At 58.7% G+C, this 20990-nt stretch overlaps 1 protein-coding gene across 5 annotated transcripts in view; it reads left to right on the top strand.

Annotated features, from left to right (window-relative positions):
• MARK4 (microtubule affinity regulating kinase 4) overlaps positions 1–20102 on the top strand; it is a 41230-nt gene extending 21128 nt beyond the window's left edge. Inside the window, exons 2-18 of one of the 5 annotated variants that reach the window (XM_063140147.1) lie at positions 526–792; positions 1401–1454; positions 3367–3415; positions 4262–4327; positions 6079–6149; positions 7016–7072; positions 7833–8069; positions 9264–9383; positions 10159–10258; positions 10618–10727; positions 11388–11547; positions 11822–12036; positions 12861–12964; positions 14100–14369; positions 17475–17554; positions 18758–18802; positions 18992–19156. In XM_063140147.1, the coding sequence (XP_062996217.1) occupies positions 526–792; positions 1401–1454; positions 3367–3415; positions 4262–4327; positions 6079–6149; positions 7016–7072; positions 7833–8069; positions 9264–9383; positions 10159–10258; positions 10618–10727; positions 11388–11547; positions 11822–12036; positions 12861–12964; positions 14100–14369; positions 17475–17554; positions 18758–18802; positions 18992–19056 (2070 nt within the window). In that variant the 3' untranslated portion in view covers positions 19057–19156. Of the gene's footprint in view, positions 1–525; positions 793–1400; positions 1455–3366; positions 3416–4261; positions 4328–6078; positions 6150–7015; positions 7073–7832; positions 8070–9263; positions 9384–10158; positions 10259–10617; positions 10728–11387; positions 11548–11821; positions 12037–12860; positions 12965–14099; positions 14370–14811; positions 14875–17474; positions 17555–18757; positions 18803–18991 lie in introns of those variants that run through there. The other 4 variants (XM_063140145.1, XM_063140146.1, XM_063140144.1 and 1 more) reach the window with 4 other exon arrangements.
• Positions 20103–20990: the final 888 nt, after the last annotated feature.

The raw sequence follows: 20990 nt of genomic DNA, 5'->3' as shown, positions 1-20990 counted from the left end.
GCTCATCGCCGTCCAGCCTTTGGGCATGATGGGTGTTGCGGTCCAATGCATCTGGAGGGCCCCAGGTTGGGGGAGGCTGCTCTGACCCATGCCTCATGCTCCCTAGGCCCAGGGCGTGGCCTGCAGGTGCATGTGGCCGTCGCGTGCTGAAGCGAAGCAGGTCTGGGCTGGTCAGGGCTTGGAGGGGAGGCCGCCTGGGAACCTTGCGCAGCCACCCTGAGTCCCACAATGGGAGGGAGGTCATACTTAATAAATAATAATAATAATAATAATAAAAAGTAAAATGCCAGCTCTTAAAAACAGGGAGACCCAGATTTGGCAAAAAGTGTGGGGAGTCAGGGAGTGGTGGGGCTTTGGGGTTTCTTTAACATCCCCCCTCCCTCCCCCCCTTGTTTGATACTGCGGAGTGCAGAGAGGACCTGTGGGGGTGGGGGGGGTGGCTGGGCGGCCATTTCCCGTTTCCGCTTGAGAGCGCTTCCGCTTCTCCTTTCCGCGTTCGACCCCCTCCTTCCTTTGCCCCCGCAGCACCAGCGCTGCCCCGTGGTGACGCTCGACCCGGCCCCCAACCCGGTGACGCCGCCGCTGTCCCCGCAGCCCTCCACGCTGGCCAGCAGCCGCTCGGAGAAGGGCTCGTCATGGTCCAGCCGCTCGCTGGGCGCCCGCTGCCGCAACTCCATCGCCTCGTGCGCCGACGAGCAGCCCCACATCGGCAACTACCGCCTCCTCAAGACCATCGGCAAGGGCAACTTCGCCAAGGTCAAGCTGGCGCGGCACATCCTCACGGGCAGAGAGGTGAGAGAGGGCAGGAGCCCAGCGGGGCGGGGGGGAGGGCAGCGGGCGACAGGGTTGGGTGGCCCCGGTGAGGAGACCCGTTGCGGGCCGTTCTGGCCTCCTGGCTCGGGAAGGATCCCTCCGGGCAGTGCAAGGGTCCAAAGGGAATGGTGGTCCTCCTGGCCCAGAACGGCGATGCCTCTTGGGGGCCCAGGCTGAGGTATCATAGACTCTGCCTGGTGTGGAGCCGGTGGAGAGGGGGAGGCCTTTCCTTCCTCTCCCCAAAGACCCGAGCTCTGAGTCATCCAGTGGAATGGATTGGCAGGAGGTCCCAGAGATGCCGGCGGAAATCGCCCGGTACAGCCATTGGACGGACCTTGCAGCCACGAGCTACGGTGGTGATGGCCGCTCTTGTGGATGCCGCTAGCAGGGGCTTAGGAGGGGATCCGTCTCCGTGGCTCTCGTCACGACGTGGGAGGCCACGTCCTGCTGGGGAGGGGCTGCTCTTCAGGCCCTGCCTGCTTGCGGGCTTCTCACTGGGGCCTCTGGTTGGCCTTTGCGCACGTGCGTGCACACCCCGGCCTGGTTTTAAACCGCCAGGCTGATTCTCTGCCTTGTGTTTCTTCAAGGTGGCTATAAAAATAATTGACAAGACGCAGCTGAACCCCACAAGCCTCCAGAAGGTGAGTTGCTTGTTTTAGCAAGTGGGGGGGGGGGGTGTGGCAGGGGGAGACACAAGCCCGTGCTTTTCTCATGGTGGATGGGGAAGTCTGGCCAGGCTGCCTGTGCGCATGCGAGCAGACCCCTTCGGAGAGCGGGAGGAGGGGACGAACGCACACCTGGGGCAGAGGGGGCTGGGGGGCTCCTGGAGACCCAGGGGTGGGTCAAATCCTGGCTGGGCCACAGCTCAGCAGCGGAGCATCTGCGCAGCATGCAAAAGTTCCCGGTTCAAGACCAGCAGGCATCTGCCATTGAAAAAAACACAAAAACCTACGAGATCGCAGAGGATGCCGGAAGACTCTGCAATGAACCCGAAAGAGCTGCTTCCGGTCGGAGTGGACCAGTCTTCCCCAACCTGGTACCTTCCAGTTGGGTTGGACTACAACTCCTGCCATCCCCAGACAGTTCTCCCACATTCCCATCCAGGCTATGGTGTTTGCAGTGTGCAGCGCTCCGTAACAATCGCGTTCTCTTCCTGTGGAGCGGGGAGGGGGGCTTGGGTCTTGTCATGACACCCCCCTCCCCCATCTTGCTGTTCCCCTTGCCTGTCAGGGGGAGGCGGGTGGGCTTTCTCTTGCTGCCTGCAGGGCCCCCACCCCGCCAGGCCATGGAGTCACCCCACATTTCCAGCCAGCTCTGATCCTGGGCAGGGAGGGGGGCGGAGAGAAGCATGCTGGCCGCTCTCCCTGTTCTTCTCCCCCCCCCACCCCCTTCCCTAATTAGTGCCTGGAGTCCAAGCTGGTCGCTGTGGTAACGCCATCTCCTGCTAGCATCTCACTGAGGGGGAGGTGGGGGGGGGCTGCTAATTAGCGGCTGGATTTTCCAGGCCAAATGAGCTTCATGGAAGATGGGGGGGGGCAGGAATGGATGTTGATGGCTGCCCTTCCCGCCTTCAAATTATTCCCTCCCCCTGGCAAGAGAGGGCAAAGCTCCCTGCCCAAGGGTCTGAATCGCCCAGTCTTCCCAGTTGTGGAACTGGACTGCTGCCGTGATGCTCCCGTGTTGGGGAGGACTCCATATCCCAGTCCCAGTCCCCCCCCTCCGCAAAAGAACCCCTTGAAGACAGGGCTCCTCTTAAGGGAAGCCCCCCTCCCTGCTCTCTCTCCCTTCGGTCCGTCCGCGCTGCCCACGGATCCATCGGCATCTCTGCCTGCATCAACAGAGGAAGAATGACCCCAAATGGAACGGCTGCAGGGCGGGGGGCAGGACCGGCACGTGCGGAAACGTCTCCGCTGCTGTTCTGTTTTGTTTACTCTTGGGGTTGATGGTTGCTTTAGACTTATATGGACACGGCTTTGGAAGGCCCTCCTTCAAAGTGTTATGCGAATATCCATATGATAATATTTTTAAATGTAATCATAGCGTGTGCAGAGTACCGGTTTTCCACTGCTGATGCAGCCTGGGCGCTCCCGGCTCCCAGGATCAGTGGGACGGGTTTCCAAGTGAAACGTCTGCCGTAGCCCCGGCACCTTTAGAAATCCGCCCTTCCTCCCAGCATACATGTCTTCCTCTGTGGGAATTTTCCTGTGAAGGGATGCTTTGGGGTGGAGGGTGGAGGGTGGGGGGGTGCAATGTTGCACCAGGGTGGATATGGCAGGAGAGAGAACGGAAAACCGCCCAGAGAGCTTCGGCTATAGGGCGGTATAAAAATGTAATAAATAAATAAATAAACCGACTTCCCTGCTCTCGAGCTTTTTCCTGAGAAATCGACACAGCAGTTTCCATTCCGAAGAAATGTCTGCATGTCTTCCCACAGTGGGAACAAATCTGAAATGGGGGTGGGCAGAGCGTGGGGGTGGGTCCAGCCCTTGGCAAAGAGATTGGGAAGGTGACTGGCTAACCCCCCCCCCTCCACTGTTTTCCTTGCTTTTGCAGCTCTTCCGGGAAGTCAGAATCATGAAAGGTCTGAATCACCCCAACATTGGTAAGAGCCTAGAGTAGGAATGTCCCCTTCTGGGCCCAGCCGGGCTCTTTGGGCCACCGTGGCTTGTTCAGTGAGCTAAATGCCTCGGGGCAGAACCAGAGCAACAGGGCGTGGGGGCGGGGGACAGCCTTGCCTGAGTTTCCACAGTTGATCCATGTGAATGTGGAACGTAGCATTCGAACGCATCACCTGGAAATCTCCACTTGTATTTAAGAACATCAGGAGGGCCCTGAGGCTGGATCAGACCAAAGGCCTGCCTAGTGGCCACACAGGGGCCAAACAGCTGCCCACGGGGAAGCCACAAGCAGGACATGAGTCCAACAGCACCCTCCCACCCATGTTCCCCAGCAAGTGGTGTACCTTGGCACGCTGCCTCTGAAACTGGTGGTGGCATAGACCCATCAGGACTGGTAGCCCATTGAGAACCAAATTGTTTTGGGGACTCCAGCCTTCCCCCAAGCCAGTGCCCTCCAGATGGCCTTGCTGGCTGGGAATGATGGGAGTTGTAGTGCAACATGCCTGGACAGCGCAGCCCGGGCAAGGCTGCTCTAGCCCGGACAGCACTGAACGCCCTCCGCAGCCTGGAGCCCTCTAGGTAGCTGGGACCCCAACGCCCTTCCATTCCAGCCAGCATGCTGGGATAATGAACAACAATCCAGGTGTTGGGTTTTTTAAAAAAGGGCAGCAAACTGAAATCGACACAGTTCCCGATGGCAGGAAAACTTCCTTGTAATGGGGGGGGGGAGCGGGGGGCCTTTTCTCTCTTGCTGGAGCCCCCGTGTGAAGGCGTCCTCGGAGTGCAGGAGCCGCGGTCGCTGAGGGGGCCCTTCCCTCCCTCTGTTGCAGTGAAACTCTTCGAGGTGATCGAGACGGAGAAGACCCTCTACCTGGTGATGGAGTATGCAAGTGCCGGTAAGCCTGGGCTGCTGCCGCCCCGCCCCGCCCCGCCCCGCCCGGCTTCTGCCGGCGCTCCTTTGGGGTCCAATCACACAAAGCGTTGCATGTAAGACTTTGGGGGCAGCGCCGGGCAGTCCGTGGCCTTCCAGATGTGGTGGGACTACAACACTCCCATCAGGCCTGACCATTGGCCATGCTGGCCGGGGCTGATGGGATCAAGGCCCGCATGTTCTTCACCCCCGGTTCCGTAGCCCAGAAGCCAACGCCACGGCTCAGGCAGACTCTGGGTTTGTCCAAGTTCATCCAAAGCAGCGGTGTGGAGTGTGACCAAGAAGCCAACCCTCCCTGCCGCTCAAGCGGCCGGCCGTGCCCACTCCTCCACTCCCTCTGCTGCAGCTTTTTCTCTCCCGGAGCTTCTAAAATCATTCCCCCAATCTATTTCAAATATCCCCGGCTCTCCACCCCCATGGGTGCTGCCTCCCCGGCAGCCTGCTGGTGGAAGCCAGCCCCACCAGCCAGCGCGGTACGGAGATGAACGCCCTTGTTCCTCTCCCTCCCTCCCTCTCACAGAGAGGTCGGGGCAGTGCTGTAGCTCCAGGGAAGCGTTCCCCCTGAACTGGTTTCGACAGCGCTTCAAAGCTTTGAAGTCCTTGAATAGGATGCAGCATAATCAAGCACCCCAGACGCGAATCTCCTGGAGCGATGCCTCCATCCCTGTTCTCTGGCTGCCTGGCTCAGGAGTTTTCCAGCCACCTGTGGTCTGCTTGGAAGCAGGACCAGAGATCAGGCTGGCTAAGTAGAGCACAGACTTGCAAGCAGCGTCCACCTCTTCGCCCGCTTCCCACCTTACTTCTGTTATTTTGAGAGCATTTGCATGTCCAGTTTTCCTTTCCTTAAAATAAAAAAAAGTGTAACTGGATGCGTATTTTACATAGCTTTGAATCGTCTTTCTTTTTTCAAACTTGGGGTGCCAAGACCTAAAGTTACGCTCGAGGCCCCCAGAAAAGGGGCTTCAGGTGGGCGTGTTGGGGAGGCTACAAAGGGGGTGTCCTGACAATGGTTTCCCCCACTCCCGGAATGCCAAGACGGCTCTTCCAGCCCTCAGTGCAGGGAGCGACCCCGTAGGCACGGACAGTAGCAGAGGTCAAGCACCGCTGGGCTGGAGATGTTTCGGTGTCCGAGATGGAAGAGCCAAATGGCACCCACCCTCTGGACATGGGGACGCAATCCTCTGGAAAGTTCCTCTGCGCTATTTATTCACTTACTTTATTTTTAATTGAACTACTTAAGCGCCTTTCTCTTTAAAAGGACCGAAGGCGACTTACAGCATCATGAAACCATGCAAATGTTAAAGAGTGAAAAACAATTCCCTCTTTTTTAAAAAAACGAACTAAAAACAACCTATACCAAAACAACAAAAACATCAGCGCGGACCCAAACGCAAAGCAGCAGAAGCCCCCGGGCCTGGGAGCAGAGCGGAGTTTTGACCTGGCGCGGAAAAGCCGTATTGAACGGACCAGGAGCTGCACTGTGCCACGGCCTGTTGCGAAGGGGCTTGCCTGGGAGAACATGCTGGTGGATTGGGCCCCTGGGCGGGCCAGGCGCCCTCCCTGCTGCCTTTCATGGCACCCGGCGCCTGCCGCCCAAGGCAGCTGCCTCCCCTCGCCGCGTGGGAGGGCCGACTGTGGAGCAGGAGGGAACAGCCCTCCTGGCCCCCGAGGTCCAGGTGAGGCTTAAGTTGGCTCATCCTCCTTTTCCCTCTGCAGGAGAAGTCTTTGACTACCTTGTTTCCCACGGGCGCATGAAGGAGAAAGAAGCACGTGCCAAGTTCAGACAGGTTGGGAGAAGCGACCTACATTTGGGGCCGGGGCTCTTTGCTCTGCGGATTCCAGCAAGGGGGCGGAGGGGCCTCTCGGCCCGGCCGTGTTGGAGTCCAAGGCGTCTCCTGACAGAGCCCAGCTTGCCTGTTTGCTTGTGCCAGGAAGGGGGGTTGGCTGGTGCTTTCCTCGCAGAGGAACGATCGGCTGGTTTCACGTGGTAAGCCATTGATTGCCCCACTCCAGCCTCTGGGGCACAAGGATCGATCCTATCAGCCTGGACTTGCTGGCCTTAAAAGGGGGGCACGCAGGATTCGTCTGGGAGCGGGAGGGAGTAGCCTTTCAACACGCAGGGGAACGGTTTGCAAAGCTGCGTCAAGAAGGACGCAGACAAGCTGGAGCGTGTTCAGAGGAGGGCAGCCAGGATGATCAGGGGTCTGGAAACGAAGCCCTCTGAGGAGAGACTGAAAGAACTGGGCCTGTTTCCCCTGGAGAAGAGAAGATTGAGGGGGAGACAGGATAGCACTCTTCAAATACTTAAAAGTTTGTCACACAGAGGAGGGCCAGGATCTCTTCTCGATCCTCCCAGAGTGCAGGACACGGAATAACGGGCTCAAGTTAAAGGAAGCCAGATTCCAGCTGGACATCAGGAAAAACTTCCTGACTGTTAGAGCAGTGCGACAGTGGAATCAGTTACCTAGGGAGGTGGTGGGCTCTCCCACACTCGAGGCCTTCAAGAGGAAGCTGGACAACCATCTGTCAGGGATGCTTTAGGGTGGATTCCTGCATTGAGCAGGGGGTTGGATTTGATGGCCTTAGGAGGCCCCTTCCAACTCTACTATTCTATGACTCCGTGATCGACGGTGACTCCTCTTCTCACCCCTAGATCGTCTCCGCCGTGCATTACTGTCACCAGAAGAACATTGTGCACAGGGACCTGAAGGTGAGCCGGCCCCTGTCCCCCACCCCTCCACCTCCGGTTCCCTCAGTGCAATTGCTTTGTTCCTCTCTAAGCCTCATTTTTTCCATCTTGCAAGATGGAAGCAATTACGACCTGCCTGTCAGGGTGGCTGTCCAGTGGAACAAGATGAAGCTTAGGGTGAAGAGATTCGGGGTTTGCTGGGAACATGAGGGAGTTTCTCAGCTTTGTGCTGGGCCTGGTAACTAGAAACTTTCATCCAGGTGCCTAAAAATGCGATGTCAGGTCCCAGTGATGCTGCACCTCTGCACACCTGGATTTGATTTGATTTGATTTATTACATTTATATCCCGCCCCATAGCCAAAGTGCTCTGGGCAGTTTACAGAAGTTAAAAACAGTGAACATTAAAAAGTATACAAAATTTAAAAACCATCAGAAACATAAACAGTATAAAACCAACTTCATCCTTTTGTTAACATAGGGTGGTCTTCACCAACCTGATGCTCTGCTGATGTGTTGAACTACAGCTCCCATAATTCCCAGCCAGCATGGCCATGGGAATTATGGGAGTTGTAGTCCAACACATCAGCAGGGGATCAGGCTGGGGAAGGCTGTTACAGAGGATTGTTGACGAGACCACTCCCGTGACGCCTCTTCCTCCTTCATCTGAAGCCCTTGCTGAAGCAGACCCTTTTTTCTTAGATAGATGTGGTGATTCTAGTCCCTAATGAGTCCCTCCCCCCTCCCCCATTTCCTCTCTGCTTCCTTTTCCCTGCCAAACAGGCCGAAAACCTTTTGCTGGATGCCGACGCCAATATTAAAATTGCCGACTTTGGGTTCAGCAACGAATTCACGCTTGGCTCCAAGCTGGACACGTTCTGCGGGAGCCCTCCCTACGCCGCTCCGGAGCTCTTCCAGGGCAAGAAGTACGATGGCCCCGAGGTGGATATCTGGAGCCTGGGCGTGATCCTTTACACGCTTGTCAGTGGCTCGCTGCCTTTCGATGGGCAAAACCTCAAGGTGAGGCCATAGAGGGGGATCCAGGCAGGTCAGGCCAGCAGCTTGCAGAGAATGGGTGGTTGCCTTGCCCAGAGTTCACCCAGGATTCGTCTGCCAGACGATTGTGCTAAGCACGGGTTGCTTTTTCAAATCCTGGTTTGTTTGATTTCCCCTTCCTTCGCCCAGCTCCCTCCCTGTATCTCAAACGCCTTTGCAGCACTGTAGCACTGGCATGTAAAGCAGCCAGGTTTGTTTTTACCGCTTTGCCCACCGTCTCCGTAGCCTGGTAAAACAACCCGTGATTGGGTTTGCACGTAATGAGAGCCGAGAGTTCAAAACAAACAAACCAGAGTTCACAACCCAACAACAAAGGCCATAGCTAGACCTAAGGTTTATCCTGGGATCATCCAGGGTTCACCCCCACCTGAGCACTGGATCCCCTGTGTGTCACCTAGATGAACAGGTCCGACCCCTGGATGATCCAGGGATAAACCTTGGGTCTAGCTGTGGCCAAACTTGTGGGTTCTGTTCCTGGTTATTTAGTGGTTAACCACCAGAATAAAGTCATAGTTCCAGGTTCGCACGTAATGACAACCCAGGATTCAACAAGACACACGCAACCCATACTCTGGGTTGTGATGATGTGTGAATCAGGTCGGACTCTTCAGGCTGGAGGCAGAAATGGGATGAGGAAAGGGAGGGGCCTCTTTGCCTGTCTCACTTGCCTGCTTCTCCTTGCAAGCAGTTTTATTGGAATGACAAATGGATTCTCTCTTTTCCCAAAATGTGGGGTGGGGTGGGGTAGGGGTGGGATTGCACCCCTCTTCTGAATTGTACAACACCCTGATTTTTCATTTGTGTAATGGAAGTGTTTCCTGCATTAGTAACAAAAATGAAATCACCCAGATAAACACAAGAAAATGGCCAAAACCACGTGCTCAGTGCACTGCGATGAGGGATGTCAGAACCCCTCATTTTGCCAGTTTTTCCGCCCGTTTTAAATTGAAATAGGAGGAGGACCCCAGGTGGTTGTGACAATGATGAAATGCGACCATAACCCTTCAGGTGACTCTCTCAGCCAGCCAGCCCCTCCTCCACCCCCACCCCCACCCCGCTGCAACCTTCCAGAGTCTGTCAGAAAGGCTGGCCGGTAGAGACAGGTGACCTGGTGACTTTGGGCAGCGTGGCTTTGACATGCCGGCATTTCCGCCACAGGAGCTGCGGGAGCGTGTCCTGCGTGGCAAGTATCGTGTCCCCTTCTACATGTCCACAGACTGCGAGAACATCCTGAGGCGCTTCTTGGTGCTGAACCCTGCCAAGCGCTGCACCCTTGAGGTGAGGACACCTGCAGAAGGCGGCATCTTCCAGGGCAGGAGAGGGGAGGGAGGGAGGGAGGGAGGGAGGCGGTAGCCTGGTTGGGGAGCCGGGCCTGACGTGAGGCGGGGGAGACGCGTGTCCCCCTGCTGCTCCGGGGCTTGCTGCCCAGCTCCATCACTGCCCACGTGGGTCTCCTCGCGCCCCCCCCCCCCGGCCAAGGCCTGGACAGGGTGCCGCACTCTCCCTCTTTCCCCCGAGCTGCTGGAGATGTTACTTTTTCCTTCTCGGTCCCTGGGGTGCAGGGAACACAGCTGGCGTTTGCCTCCACCGAAGGAGAAGATGCCAGCCAACCCCCCCTCAGCCCCCCCTCCGGTTTCCCAGGCACACCACCACCAAGCCGTTTCCCTTCCAGGAGGCGCAAGGCCTTTAATTAGCTAATGTCTCCATGGGATCTGGCCCGGCCCACTGCCTCGCCTCCCTGCCGCTCTCCCCACCCCCACGGAAGACTGTAATTAGCCTAATCGACTCAAGGATAATTATACAGCAGTGCCAGGGAGGCAGTGCGCAGCCCCAGCGCCCCCACGCGGCACAGGCGCACTCGGTGGGCTTCCTGGGGGGGGGTCGTGTGGAGGGGCTCCCTGCAGGGGCCCTTGCGGCTGTGGGCTGCTTTGGCACCTCCCTCCTCAAACCGAGAGGACCTTTCCTTCACCATTGAGTTCAGACGGATTGGGGGAAAGAGTTTGCCGCCAGCAGCCCCCCCCTTCATGTGCTCTTTCCCCCTCCCCTCTCATAGCAAATCATGAAGGACAAATGGATCAATATTGGGTACGAGGGAGATGATCTGAAACCATACAAGGAGCCGGAAGAGGATTTTGCAGATGCCAAACGCATTGGTGAGAGAGAGAGAGACTTTGGGACCTTCCTTCTACGCCCCTGCAATCTACCCCAACTGGGAGGGGCTCCCCAGAGGCACAGGCAGAGGTTTTGTCCCAGCCCTGTTGCCTGAGGTGCTTTCACCTCAAGAGGCGCCAGGAATTGAACCCGGTCCCAGGCGTGCAGGGGCTCTCCCACCGAGCCTTTCTGGCTCCTGCAGGGGGTCTGGACGGCTAAGCCGAGGGGGCACAGGGACTGGCTCTGTAGGGTGCCATGCAGGGGGTTCGGGGCGGTGCTGGCCTTTTAGTCCCGTCTGGATTTGGGTCGCCTTCACCTGCTTCCTCTGTGCTTATCTCCCCCCCACCCTGTCTCTCTCCAGAAGTGATGGTCGGGATGGGCTACACCCGCGAAGAGATCAAGGAAGCCCTGTCCAACCAAAAATACAATGAGGTCACGGCCACCTACCTCCTGCTGGGCAGGAAGAACGAGGTGAGGCCCGTGGTGGAGGGCTGGGCAGGTGGGCAAAGAGTGCGCCGGTCCAGGGTCCTGCTTGGAGATCCCAAAGCAACGGGGAAATGGACAAAATGGTTGGGGGGCAATTAGTCCGTTGGAATAGGCGTTGGGGGAACTCCATGGTCAGGTAGCCCCTTTGCACGGACCAACTGAACTGAAACGCCCCGAAGCAGTGAGCAAGCTTTCAAGTTCATCAAGGTGCTTCTTCAGGCCGGTTGTTCAGCAAATGAACAGGAAAATGGGGAGGTGATACGGGCAGAGAAGAGCCTGGGCAGGACGTCGCGGCCTTTGGCTCGGGTGCAGGCCGTGCCATGCGGCCGTGCCGAAGAGATTTCAGGTTTGCAGTGAGGGCCGGCGGGGCCCGCGCCGGAAGAAGGGAGGGGACGGGGCTCTTAAAGAGGGAACCGTTGGCTCGCCCTGGGGCACTGTGAGGTGCGGGAGGCCTTGCTCTCAGTGGGGGTGGTTTCACGGCATCCCCAGGTGGGAAGCACCTGCCTCCAGAGCGGCTGCGGCTCGCTTGTGGCAGTGCCGGCCGGCGGGCCCGTTGGCTTGCTCCCGCTCCATTCGCCCAGCCGGAAGGAAGGTGGCCTCCCTGGGTGGCCCCCCTGGACCTGACGGTTCTTGCTCTTCCCCCAGCAGGTGGAAGGGGGTGAGTCCCGCACAGGCAGCAGCCTCTCGCTGGCCCGGGTGCGGGCGCCCAGCGAGGCCTCCAACGGCACCAGCAAGGCCTCCTCGCACTCCAAGAGCCAGCGGAGCTCTTCCACCTACCACCGGCAACGGAGGCACAGCGATTTCTGTGAGTGGCCCCTCCCCTTCCCTCCCCCCCCCCCGTCTTGGCCCGGGATCCCTCGCGCCGCCACCCACCTGGCCCCGGGCCTCTGCAGGGCTGGAACAGCTGCTTGCCTAATTTTGCCAACGGCTCCGCGGGACGTTACTCTGCCATTTGCGGCCCAGCGGTGGCCTGGAGTCCCGGCTGGGCTGCGAAGCTGTCCGGGCGAGCTCGGCCCATCCCCCGCCCTCCGAGCCAGAAGCCGAGCGCCCCGGCTGCCCGTGCGCCTCTCTGTTCCCAGGCGGTCCGTCTCCGGTGCCCGTGCACCCCAAGCGCAGCCCCACCAGCACCGGGGACGGGGAGCTGAAGGAGGAGCGCATGCCGTCCCGCAAGGCCAGCTGCAGCGTGGTGAGCAGCGGGCGGGGCCTCCCGCCCTCCAGCCCCATGGTGAGCAGCGCCAATAACCCCAACAAATCTGAGATCCCCGACCGGCGCAAGGACAGCGCGGTGAACACGGTGAGCGGATGCAGGCCCACCTCTAGGGGCCGGGGCAGGCAGGCAGGCAGGCAGAGGCCGACGGGCACACCCGCACACACACCCCCGCAGCCGGAGAGACAGGAGCCCCAGCCCTGGCGCTGCCTTCTCTGGCCGGGGAGCCTTCTGTACGCGCTGGGGGGGAGGTCTCTCGGTGTGAGCCTGGCCTGACCCTCCGCAGCGGCCTCCGTGAGTTCAGACTAGACCGGGTTCAGACGAGACGATTCGCTCCCGCACTCTTCTGCGACTAGATTTCACAGTGCCGGGCAAGATCTCGCCCCTCCGTTGGCACCAGGGCTTGTTTATCCAATCGGATCCTTGGCGGAAACTCAAGTCCTGTTGCTAAAAATGGAGCACCGGCAACATGCATCGACCGCGTGTGCAACCCCCTGCCAGGGGCGGGGCCTCCAGGGCCCTTCAGAGGTTTGGGGCTACACCTCCCGTAATCCCTGATCATTGGCCCTACTGGCTGGCTGTTGGGAGTTGTCGTCCAAAGCATCGTGAGGACATCAGGTTGCTTCTCTGGACTGTGTTTTCGTACACACGCACGCACCTGACCTCTCTCTAAGCAGCTGCAAAAGTTCATTTGAACATTTAACCTCAGTTTTGCGCCCCAAATCCCCATTCTGACACATCTGGATTTTGCGTTGTTCACTTCTGGATTTTGAGAGCCTGAAATGGGCTACCCAAAAGCCAGCCCGGTGAAACAAATTTGGCCTCTGAAAGAAGAATTTGGCTTCCTTGCCCCCGCTGCCGCCGCCGCCTTGGCCACCGTCTCAGCCTGGGCTCTTCCTCTCTTGTTTCAGAATAACATCCCCTCGAGTATGATGACCCGAAGGAACACCTATGTCTGTACAGACAGGCCCGGCAGCGACCGGCACTCCCTGCTCCAGAACGGGAAGGAGAACAGGTGGGTGGCTGGGATTGGGGCCGTGGCTCAGTTCCCACGCTGGGGGCGGCTCCTGCCTTTTTTCTGCCCTGGCGTCCTTCGCCCGTATCCCGGAGCTGTGGCCCTCGGCCAGCGGGAGGGGCAGCCTTTTGGCCCCGTCTGCTTCCGGGGTTGAGCTCCCCCCTTGAAATGGCTTCCGGAGACAAGCCTTGGAAATGGGGACCCTGTTAAGCCTTCTGGCATGGGGCAGGGGGAGGGGAGGAAACGGAGGCCCTCTTGGATGAAGCTAAGGGGGCAGGACGGGTCAGGAGGCGGCACATACTTCATCTCCTCGACCCTGAAATGGATGCGATGGCGGTGAGCGGCCCAGGGGCTGGTGAACCTTCCTGGAGCATCTCCTGAATTGACTGCTGTGGTGGAGGTGGAATGTGGGGCCAGGCAGACCCCGAATCGGACCCAGCCGGGCCGTTTTTATGTTTGGATTTCCACCTGACGGTGACGGGGCAAAAGCAAGGGGAAGCGAGCGATTCTTCTTCTTCTTTCTGGCGAAGTGGAGATTCGCCCTCCTTGCTTGCCGCCGGCTTCCCATTCCTCTCCCTTCCCACGGACTTTGGTTTGCTGCTGGCCCTGTGCCCAGTTTCCACTGGTCTTGCTCCAGTGCTGTGTGCCTTGGCCCAGGGAGAGAGCAGCCCCACCCCCTGTCCGTCTGTGGGACTGGGGGGTGGGAGAATCCAGGACGGTCTCCAGAGACGGGATGGGCAGCTCTCCTTCACTTCCAGGAGGGCGCGTCCTGACCTCCTCAGCCCAGGAAAGGACCCTGAAAAGCAGTAAAAATCACAAGAGCAGATCAGAAGGGCAGATGTGGCCCATGTTGGGGTGGGTGGAAGGGTGACGAAGGAGCGGGGAGTCCACGTCCGGTGAATGATTTCTCCAGCGAGAGGTTCCAGGATTTTGGCCAGCCCAGAAATTGCACCTTTACCTGAGACGTTCTCGCTTCTAATCACACAGAGATTAACTAGGTGGATGGAGAAAATCATTCTGTCCATGCCCAGAGCACTCTGCGCAGTGTTTTATACGTTCCCCGGATGGGTCTCCAGGGAGGGGGCAGCTACTCCTCCCCCTCACGCTCCGTTCTCTCCCCTTCCCACCCCCACAGCTCGGCCACCAGCCGGGTGCCCCCCGCCTCCCCCTCCAGCCACAGCATTGCCACGTCGTCCACCTCTTCGGACCGCACCCGGCTCTCGCGTGGCACCAACATCCGCAGCACCTTCCACGGGGGCCAGGTGCGGGACCGGCGTGGGACCGGCGTGCAGAACGGGCCGCCCACCTCCCCCACGCTCTCCCACGAAGCCACTCCTCTGCCTCAGAGCCGCAGCCGGGCCACCTCGAACCTCTTCAGCAAACTCACATCAAAACTCACGCGGAGGTGAGCGACCTGCCCTAAGGGTGGGCGGGGGGTGGCCTTGCAGAAGTGGAGGCCACAGGTGCTGGCTGTATGATCCCTCCCTCTCCTCCACACAACACGGACTCCCCCCCCCCCCAAAAAAAAGGTTAATGGCTTCATTCATTACCAGTTTCTTAAGCAGAGGTTGCTCTGAGCTACAGGTGTGTGACTTGCTTTATTGCCGTCTTCCCCAACCTGGTGCCCTCAGGTGCGTTGCACTGCAGTCCAGCATGTCCAGAGGGCACCTGGTTGGGGAAGACTGGCTTTATTTATTGCACAGGGGTTGAATCATGTGCAAAGCATCCTAAAGTACTTGTTCTTGATGGCTTTTTGAGCGTTCTAGTCAATCCAGGATAGCCGCCCCCCATCAACTAACCCTGGGCCTGCTCCTAATCGCCTTTGCTCCGTCTCTTAACATCATCAGAGCTCTAACCCACTGGGAGGATCCTGTCCCATAATCCAGATGACACAGCTGTGGTTGCATTGCAAAGGAAGGAGAGAGGAGCACCTCCTTCTGGGGAGGAAATCATCAGTGTGGCCGTATCCCTACACGTTCTCCGTCCGTTACACTGACTCAGTTAAAAACATGCACACATACGCGCACACACACGCACACACACACACCCCGAGGCAAGCAGCTCTGGATTTTTTTTCAGTCCGAAAAGCTGCACTTGATGGTCATATTTCATTGACCCAAATCTCATTTGGCCAATGTGGCAGGCTGTGAGCCAACGAAACGGCTCCCTTCTGCAATGCCCCGGGCCCCCGTTTTTCCAGGTAGCCGTCTGGACGGTTTTGGAGATGGTTCTGTCTTCGACGCTTGAGCCTTATTGTGCCCAAATGGTTCATTTAAGAGGAAATAAACGCCTCGGGGTGCGGAAACCCACACGGCTTCTCGTGGCACCGGTCTTGCACATTGCTGAATCGTGGATACAGTAGAGAGCTGTTTAGCACCGTGGAGGCGTTGCTTTTTATTATTTCTATAGCATCCTCGGGGTGCCTGTCGCTTTGCAGAGGGCCAGAGGAATTTCCAGTCTAAAAAATGGACACTGGGAGAACAAGTAGGGAGGCAGGTGGGGTGGAACAGGGAAGCGGAGCTGCTGTGGGGCAGGGCAGGGGGCACGCGGGCTCCTCCCGACATTGGGGAGCTGCAGCTCCCATCAGGCTTAGCCAACAGCCAGGGATGATGGGAATTTGCGCCACACCTGCCCCAGCCCCGCAGTGGGGCCTGGGCACTAAGCCAAAAGCTTTATGGAAAAAGTGGGCCTTGAGGTACGGCAGGATTTGAAGGGAGCAAGAGAAGGGGCATCGTACAAGTGGGGGGGGGGCAGTTCCAGGCATCAGGGGCAGCAAGGGAGGAAGGAGGCCTTCGGATGGCTGAAGGTGATGGAGCTGGGGGAGTGAAGGTCACCAGCAGCGGTGGCAGAAGAGCGGAGAGACACCGGCCGGGCCACGGAGGGCTTTGAAGGCAAGGATGGGGCCGGGAGCAGAGCAGTGCAGGAGGAGGGGCCTCCCGCGGTCAGGGCCACGGGAGCGGTGAAGGCGTTGGGGGATGGAGGGGAGGGGACCAAAGCAAGGCAGAAGAGGACCAGGGACAGACGAGGCCTGCAGGGACCAGAGCGTTAGCCGAGCGAGCAGAGAAGAGGGGCTGCATTTCTGCCATGCGGTAAAGGCCTCCGGGTGTAGTGCGACACGTGGCTGGCTGGAGGGTGCCAGGAATGGTGGCCCAACACATCTGGATAAGGGCACCAGCTTGGGAAGGCTGTGGCAGAGAAGCGGCGAGACGTGGCCGAGGACTGAATGTGGGGATCAAAGGAGGAGGGAGAGAAGGGGCAGATGGAGCCGCAGGGCAGCTGGGGACATGGTCAAGAGACAAGAGGGCGCAAGGGGAGGAGGGAAGAGGAGAGGTTTGCCCTCGGACGTGTCGGGCTTGAGACGTCGATGAAGCATCCAAGCAGAAATATCGACAAGGCGGTTGGTGGGCGTGGACTTGAAAGGGAGGTTCCCCACATACCCTTTAACAGAGTGCTCTATTGCGTGCCTTTTCCCATGGTCATACGGTTTCCTCACAAGTAAGTTCCATTCAGCAGAGGTCTATTTAATGGAGAGAGGTTGCAGCTCAGTGGGGAGAGAGACCCCCTGCTTTGGATGCGTTAAGGTCCCAGATTCATCCCCCGACAACTCCAGGTAGGGCTAAACCTCGGGGAGCCGTTGCTGCCAGCCAGGGCAGACAATATTGGGCTAGAATGGACCAAGGGTCTGACTCAATATAAGGCAGTTTCCCATGTTCCTGTTGGAATGTTAATTTAAAATGTCCTGTTTTGTTGCAGATCCCAGCTTGGGGGGCAGGGGTTAGTGCTGAATAACTGCTTTTAATTGCCCCCATGTCACTTTCCTTTCCCACTGGGGAAGAGACAATGCAGAAACTGGCACCAGGGCAGTTCAGGCAGCTTATTCAAGGGCAGCTGAGAATCTGTCCCTCACTAACCTTCCAGCTGCAGTCAACAGGGCGCAATACAATGGGCAGGACCAGCAAACAGGAAACTTGAATTAAAGGTACAGGAGCCTTGAAAAGTTCAATAGCACTTTGCCAGCTCACACTGGACAGGGTGGTTCTGCAATTTCATGTTATTGCAAAATAATTGTGATCTGAAAGAAGATGGGAGAATGCAGGGAAACACTGGATGCTCCCTAAAAATGGGAGTGGTCAAAGGACAGCTATTTAAGAGGAAAGGCTAGTGGGGAAGCCATGTAGCTGGACCTGGGAAGAGGCCGTTTGCTCCTTGCTCCATCCACGGGGAGCCTACACTTGGGGGAGGGGGGTGTCCTGGAGTGGGCAAGCGAAAGGCCACAGGGAAGCAAATACGACACACACACACCCGGAGAACCCCCCTGGCCCCTCCCCATTTGGGGGCCAACTGCCACAAGCCACCGCTCCAGGCTTGTCCACCACAAGGCAGGGATTGCTCAGCTCCTCCTCCTCCTCCTCCTCCTCCTCCTCCTCACTAACCCCTTTTGCTTGCCCACCTGCCGCCTCCCCTCCTGCTCCTCCGCGCCTGTTTCACTCTGGCTTTTCTCTGTTTTCAGGGTCACTCTTGACCCCTCTAAGCGGCAGAATTCTAACAGGTGTGTCTCGGGTGCTTCAATGCCTCAAGGATCTAAAATCAGTAAGTCTGGCTGCTTTCTCTCCCCCCCCCCTTTCTTCTTTTTGCTGAGGGGTCGGCTTCCCCCCCCCCCACCGCCCCGCCTGCCCCCTTGCTTTCTCTCTCTTTCTCTCTGGCCAAGGCTGTCGCTCCCGTTTTGCTTGGTTAGAAAGCTGAAGGTGCCCAACCGAGGGCGGAATGCATAGGGGTCAGGGCCTGACGTCTAGCAACGGCCCAGAGGCCTCCTGCCAGCTGGCCTTCGGCCTCGGTCCGCCTTCCCCACGATCTCAGACCCGGCGGGGAGCTGGGCGGGGAGCAGCGCTCTGAGCACCTACTCAAAAGGCCCTCTCTTCCTTGTATTCCAGGTCTGAGCTAAGCCCTGTGGCTACAGCCCCCAGGAGCTCTAAGCGAGGCTGGGTAAGAGCTAGGCCAGGCGTATAGCTGGATTAGCCGAGGGCGTAGTTGTAGCCTGGAGCTGCTCAGGCCTCTCCCGAGCTTCAGCTGACCGGATGTTCCCCACTATTGGAAATGGGTGATGGAGGAGGAGGAGGAGGAGGAGGAATGGAGCCGGCTGGCTTGGCCCTGCGGGGAAATCCTGGCCCCCACTGTGGGCAGGACGTGGATTAGCAGGCTACCTGGCATTTGCATTCTCAGCAGCCACCCGGGCTCCCAACTCCTCGGGATGCCCGCGGTGAGCAGGGAAGCCCCAGGCTAAAGTCCCCGGTCCAGTCTTATCCCCACCGCGTGGATAAGCCTGTAGCAGCAGCCCGACGGCAAGCATGCGACTGAACGCTCCTCCATCCTCCTCAAGAGCAGCAGTTTAATTTGCAAAGCATTGAGGAGACTAAGCATCCCCCCCCGCCCCCCGCCCCGGTATGGAACTGCATTCAACCACATCAGCCACACACACCCCCATTTGCAATCTGAGATGGTTCAGCCCGTAGCCAGGTGGCCCCTTCTGCTCAGGAAGGTCTGAGCCCCAGCCTCTCTCTCCTCCAACTCTTCTCGGAGAGCTGGGGGTCTCCGTTAACAGTGAAGTCTGCAGGCTGGGGACTCCGGTGAAGCTAGGTGGTCCATCCATCCCTTCCTGGCCTAGGTTGGAGGCGCCTCTGGGGGCCCAAAGCAGGGAGAGCCTGCCCTCTGGCGCCACCCCTTTGCCACCATCCACCCCCCCCATCTGCCCCAGTTGGCTTTGCCTTTATCCCTGTCCTCTTCTTTCTCTTTCAGGGTCGCAGACGAACCTGAGAGAATCAGGGGACCTGCGCTCACAAGGTGTGTTTTGGACTCCCCTCTGTCTCTTTGGTCCCATTGCAGCTCCTAAATTGTGGAGGGAGGGCAGGTTCTTTGGAGGGGGGAGGGGGCGGGCTGGGCTGGGCTGGGCTGGGCTGGGCTGCGCTGCTTCAGGCAGTCTTTCCGTCCTGATCCACACGCAAACGCCGTTGCCTCCTCTCTTGACCGCAGTTGCAATTTACCTTGGAATCAAAAGGAAGCAGAACCCCGGTTGCTCAGATTTACCTGGAATGTGAAGCTCACCAGCACCCGCTCCGCCGAAGCCATCCTGGCCGCCCTCCGCCAGGCCACGGACTCTGCCAACTGCTGCTGCTGCCAGACGGAGCCCTTCGTCCTGTCCTGCACGCACGAGAAGAGCCCCAGCGAGCAATTCTGCTGCTTCGAGGTGGAAGTGTGCAGACTGCAGCGGCTGGGCGGCCTCCACGGCGTGCTCTTCCGGCGCCAGGCCGGCACCTCCCTGGCCTTCCGCAGCTTGGTGGCCAAGATCTCCGACCAGCTGCAACTCTAGGGTTGCTCTGCCTCCTCTGCATGGACCGACCCACAGGCTGGGCAACAGCGCAGGGGGCCGGGCACGTGGCCCTCGACCGCCCCCCGGTGCCTGGAGGTGCAGGAGCTTTTCTGGGGCCTCATCCTGTTGCCTGATAGGACCAGGACCTGCTCTGGAGCAGCCTGCCAGCTGTGCGCAGCACTCTCAGTGGGGGGATGGGACAGTAGGGAGGAGGAGGAGGAAAGGCTGGGTGTTGAAGGGGACCCCACCCAGGCGTGTTGGGAAGAGTGCACCCCCCTGGTCAGCCCAGCGTTTCCCTGCAAAGCTCCAGGCTGCTGCAGGGGAAGGAGGCCGGGGCTGCAAGCCATTTTCCCGAGCCGTGGTGGGAGGAGGTTGTGGCTCTCGGCCGACTCTCACCGTGGCAGGAGCGCGTCCGCTAGAGCCTAGATGGCACCGGGAAGGAGCTGTGGCTCAGAGTGGTGCTGTGGAAGCCCCTTCCCCCCCCCCCCACGTCCCTTAAAGTCTGGCATGCTTGTCCTCCCCACTCCAGGGACTGAGTGTAGGAAAGGGGAGTCCCTGCGCTTGGGACCCTGGTCAGTGCCTCTCCCCCCTGCCATGAGCCTCCTCCTCGGAGGGAGGGAGTCGTAACGCCCCCCTTTCACCCAATGGCAGACATGACTTCATCTGGAGTTGAACCGGTTCTGTTTCTCGAACCAGGACCACTTTTTATCCCATCTACATTTGGAGATTCAGGTTTTGTAGGGAGGATAAAATTATGTCTCCAATTGATTTGAATCCAAACTGATTTTGGCTCTGCTTGATAAATTTCGGTGTGTCTGTTTTTAAATTGACAGAAAATTGGCACGAAGATTGAGCAACTTCAACTCCTATTCTCCCCCCGCCAACAGGCAAGTTGGCAAACTCCAGAGTGGCCAGGGGTAGCTCAGCCTTTTAGGACAGTTGGCTAGCAACATTGCCAAAAGGGCATGTCCCCTTGCTTGGTGGCGTGGCAGTGGAGTGCCATCCATGGGTGGGTGGGTGGGTGGGGGTGCTGACCTACAAAGGGTAGTTTTGGGGTTCCGCTAGTGCTCAGCCCCTGGCAACAGTATTGGGGGCACCATCTCCTCCCCCTGACCACGACCGGATGGTCAGTGCCATAAAACGGCCCTTGTGTTTCTGCTACTCTAGGGAGGCTTCGGCCTAACCACTACGGCTCCTTGGCCAACTCAAGGGGCAACTTTGACCTCTTGTCCACCATCCCACAGCGCAGCAAGGTCTGGAGCGGCGGGCGGGCCCCTCGCCGCCATCACGCACCCCCATTGCTGGACTCAAAAAACAAAATATAAGAACCCCGGTGCTGAGCGTGCACTCGAGGGGAGGCAGGCCCTCCCGGGGGGTTGGTTCAAGGGCTCAGGTCAGGGTTCCCAATTCTCGTCCGCTCCACCGGAGCTGTTCAGGTTGGCGACAGCTCCACTCTGGAGAAGCGGAGCCAGGGAAGCGCACACGCCACGCACTGCATCGGGCGCAGCACCTCACACGACGGACACCGCGCACAGTGTCTGGACACCGTCGTCTCCGCCTTGTCTTGCCCAACCGGGCGCCGGAAACTGGGGCTCAGCAACTTGGAGGGCTCTAGCAGCCAGCCGCCAGGGCTGAGGATGGGGGTCTGGTCTCAGGTGGTGG

This window comes from Elgaria multicarinata, chromosome 13 (assembly GCF_023053635.1).
Source record: "Elgaria multicarinata webbii isolate HBS135686 ecotype San Diego chromosome 13, rElgMul1.1.pri, whole genome shotgun sequence".
In the NCBI taxonomy this organism is placed as follows: domain Eukaryota; kingdom Metazoa; phylum Chordata; class Lepidosauria; order Squamata; family Anguidae; genus Elgaria; species Elgaria multicarinata.
This window is presented reverse-complemented; position numbering and strand designations above follow the sequence as displayed.